This window comes from Drosophila albomicans, unplaced genomic scaffold, assembly GCF_009650485.2.
Source record: "Drosophila albomicans strain 15112-1751.03 unplaced genomic scaffold, ASM965048v2 utg000092l_pilon, whole genome shotgun sequence".
NCBI lineage: Eukaryota > Metazoa > Arthropoda > Insecta > Diptera > Drosophilidae > Drosophila > Drosophila albomicans.
Genome location: NW_026263508.1, coordinates 194,736 through 198,501, shown reverse-complemented (window position 1 = coordinate 198,501; position 3,766 = coordinate 194,736). Strand labels below are relative to the sequence as shown.

At 38.3% G+C, this 3,766-nt stretch overlaps 1 protein-coding gene across 1 annotated transcript; it reads left to right on the top strand.

Annotated features, from left to right (window-relative positions):
• Nucleotides 1–1,086: 1,086 nt before the first annotated feature.
• On the top strand, nt 1,087–1,743 carry LOC127566256 (zinc finger CCHC domain-containing protein 9-like). The gene is made up of 2 exons (XM_052008280.1): nt 1,087–1,550; nt 1,606–1,743. Exons 1-2 carry the CDS (start codon nt 1,158–1,160, stop codon nt 1,615–1,617), a joined length of 405 nt encoding a protein of 134 aa, XP_051864240.1. The 5' UTR covers nt 1,087–1,157; the 3' UTR covers nt 1,618–1,743.
• The last annotated feature ends 2,023 nt before the right edge of the window (nt 1,744–3,766 follow it).

Sequence of the window (3,766 nt, the reverse complement as noted above, 5' to 3'; positions counted from 1 at the left end):
ACATAATTGAGCTACGCGCGGTCAGTCTTGATCGAGAAGCAGAATAAAACGGACGCTAAGCTGCAATTCGTATTGTTTTATAAAAAGTGTGTGTGTAACTACCACAAATTCAGAAGTGGGATCGACTAAAAAAAAAGAAAAAAAAAAAATATGAACACGTCTACATTTGATAAATACACAACGGCACAATTAAAACAGCGCTATGTTTGCCCACGACGGACAACAAGGAGGAATTAATAAAACGGTTGCTCAATGTTTCAACAGAGATGTTTGAAGATGTACCATCAGGAAGCAACGATTTATTAAGTTTTGGCCAATATTTTGTCTGGCCAAGAAAGCGAATTGCCCAACAACAACGAACCTAATGATCAGACTCAAAATGTTCGCGAAAATTCTGACCTAGGAGAGAGTATTCAACAGGATTTGCTAAACACCATTCAAAAGCTGCAAGAAGAATTACGTTTAAGCAAAGAGGAATTGCGAAATTCTCAGAACAACGCAGCTGCACATCAGATGTCTACAACAGAAATATACAACAACAACGGCGCCACACAGTTTTTGCGTGCAGCTGCACAGCGTTCGGCGCCAGAAGTCACGAATTTCGGCGACAACAGCGACAACAACAACGACAGCAACGGGATCGACACAAACAACAACAGCGCCACACACTTACTCGATTTGTGCACAGCTGCACAACGTTCGGCATCAGAAGTCGCAAATTTGGGCGGCAGCAACTACAACAACAACATCAGCAGTTCTGTATGTCAAGCTATGGGCAGCACTGGAAATGTAACGGGCAGTACTGGAGAAGAAAAGAATGAGCTAAACGAAGTAAAGGTGGATCAGCGGTCACGCTCGCACTCGCAAAGGAAGCTACGCTGGAGTTCGACGGAAAATCATGTGCACGCATTTGGGTAAGCCAACTCAAAAGCGTCGCAGCCATGTGTAAACTTGATGAAGAGTCGCTTCGCATGCTAATGGCCATGAAGTTAAAAGGCAACGCTCAGCACTGGCTGCATGCAAATTCAACTCGCTTGCGTGAGCCTTTTCAAACGCTTTGCGATCAATTGATATTAGCATTCGGCACTGGAGCTTCGAAGGCAGAACTACGACGAAAGTTTGAACAACGGAAGTGGCAACAAAATGAGCGTTTTGCAATGTACTTCGAGGAGAAGATCGTTTTAGCACAATCAATTAAATTGGACAACGATGAGCTTTTGGAACAAATCATCGAAGGTATAACGTCGCAGAACTTACGCAACCAGGCGCGCATTCAAAGATTTGGGGATACAGAGCAGATGTTACAAGCCTTTGCACACATACGCCTTCCGAAGTACGGTGCAATGGGAGGTACTAAGACGACGGCGGAGAGCAACAATAAGCGATGCCACAACTGCAACTCCAAATGTCATTTTGCCAAGGAATGCCGCAAGCCAAAAAGGGAACCTGGATCATGTTATGCTTGCGGAGAGATGGGCCATGTCATAGCAGAATGCAAGAAGAAGAGTGTTGGTGTACTCAACAAAAGCACCGGGTTCGACAACAGTTATGTAAGACACTTTAATATTTATTTTTCAAGCCAACCTAATTTGTTTATCACTGCAGAATGCCTCATAGACTCAGGAAGCCCTATTTCATTTCTGAAGAAATCATCATTTCCATTAAATATACCACTAGATAAACCAGTCAATAGTCTCTATGTTGGAATTAACAAAAGTGAATTGAATACGTTTGAAAAGTAACTTGTTTTGTATTGAAGAGAAAAATAAAATTTTAATTTTGAATTACTAATAGTCGACGATGAGTCTATGAGTTATGAAGCAGTGTTAGGTAGGGATTTCATGCATACATGCGGCATAAACTTCAATTTAGAGGTCCTGAAATATTTTGATGTTTATAAGAAAAGGAGATGGCGCAAAGATTTCTGAACAATCACGTATGGTTAGTCAACGGAAAACAGAAACCCCTATCAACACTATAAGAAATGAATCTAATTTGCAACCACTGTTAAGAACAGAAACTGTTTAACTGTTTTAAGGGACCGACTGCGACTGTTAAGCAACAATTGTTAGAGACACATCCTGTTAACGATAACAGAATGAACAATGAATCACAACTGTTAGGAAATGTTTATGATAAATCACAACTGTTAGGAGATTATTATGCTAAATCACAATTATTAAGAAACGATGATAGTGAATCACAACTGTTAGGAAATGTTTCTGCTAAATCACAACTGTTAGATGATAATGATGCTGAATCACAATTTATTAGGGCGATAAATTAAATGAAACAAGTAAGAAAGTTACAGTCGAGTGTGCTCGACTGTGAGATACCCGCTACCCATTTTTAATAAAGGCAAAATATTGCGGTATCATTTTCAAAAAATATACCGAAAATACTTAAAAAAATACTAAAAATATACCAAATGGTATATTTGGTATGTCGATATAGTTCACCATTCAAAAATATACCATAGACGGCACAATGTACCAGATTGTCGGCCAAAGCAACTCAGACCCCTAGTAAGTAGGCGTTTTTGCCCATACAAAAGTATTTCTTTAATAACTTCCACAATTTTTATCTGATCGCAACCAAATTTTCAGGAATCATAACTACTACAGTAGTTATTGTATATATACCAAATTTGTAGCTCTAGCTTTAAAAATTACACTTGTTATTCATTTTTTTTGATTTGCGGGGGCGGAAGTGGGCGTGGCAAAAAATTTGAAACAAACTTGATCTGCGTGCAAACATAACAAATGCTGTCGAAAAAAAATTATAGCTCTATCTCTTATAGTCTCTGAGATCTAGGTGTTCATACGGACGGACGGACGGACGGACAGACGGACAGACGGACATGGCTATATCGTCTCGGCTGTTGACGCTGATCAAAATATATATATACTTTATAGGGTCGGAGATGCCTCCTTCTACCTGTTACATACATTTCCTGCCGGCACAAAGTTATAATACCCTTCTACCCTATGGGTAGCGGGTATAAAAAACTGTTATGGAATTATTAGCTGAAGCGGAAATTGTAAAAAGGAATCAGGAGTTTCTACGGATAAGAAAATAGTTAAGAGCGAAAGATGGCGCCACTCAAGAAATATCAGCTGATAAACACAGCTGTGTGAATTGCAGTTCACGTGTTTTTGCATATTGCGTTTTTCTTGCAATTTTCCAATTGTCAATAGTGAAATATTAAAGCACATTGTTAAAATTTTAGAAATGAGTTCTATCCACAGTGGTTTGTATTATATGTTTATGCTTGTCAAATGTGCAAAAAAAATCGTGTTGTCCCCTGAATAGTTTAAAATTTTTAGTAACTTAAAAAATGGATATTTTTGATGGAGTCTCATTGTTCGAAAGCTATATAAAGTGACTGCAGCAGATTGCCTTGATGAAATGTTTTTCTATGTTATAGAGTATTTCATTCTTGTTTAAATGAGAGTAATTAAAAGATCATAAATAAACCACAAATCCCTTAAATTTTAATTTTAAGAATGTAGGGTCAATGTGCCCAACATTGAATTGTTCGGCAAATGGTATGAAGCAATTGGAAAAAGCGCAAAGGAGGATGCAGTTTTTAAATGTATAAAAGCCGCTATACCAGGAGAGGAGCATGATGATATTGTAAAACATACTAGCCAAGAAGTTTTGTACCGCATAAATAAAACGTGCAAGTCCTGCAAAGGAAATTTAAAATACTTTCAGCGAAAGCATGGAGGTTGGATGAATTCCCAAAAGATCATCATTAAAAAGG

Bases quoted from the DNA above. Each gene is read 5' to 3' on its own strand.
- LOC127566256 (XM_052008280.1), top strand. From the start codon at position 1,158: ATGTACTTCGAGGAGAAGATCGTTTTAGCACAATCAATTAAATTGGAC.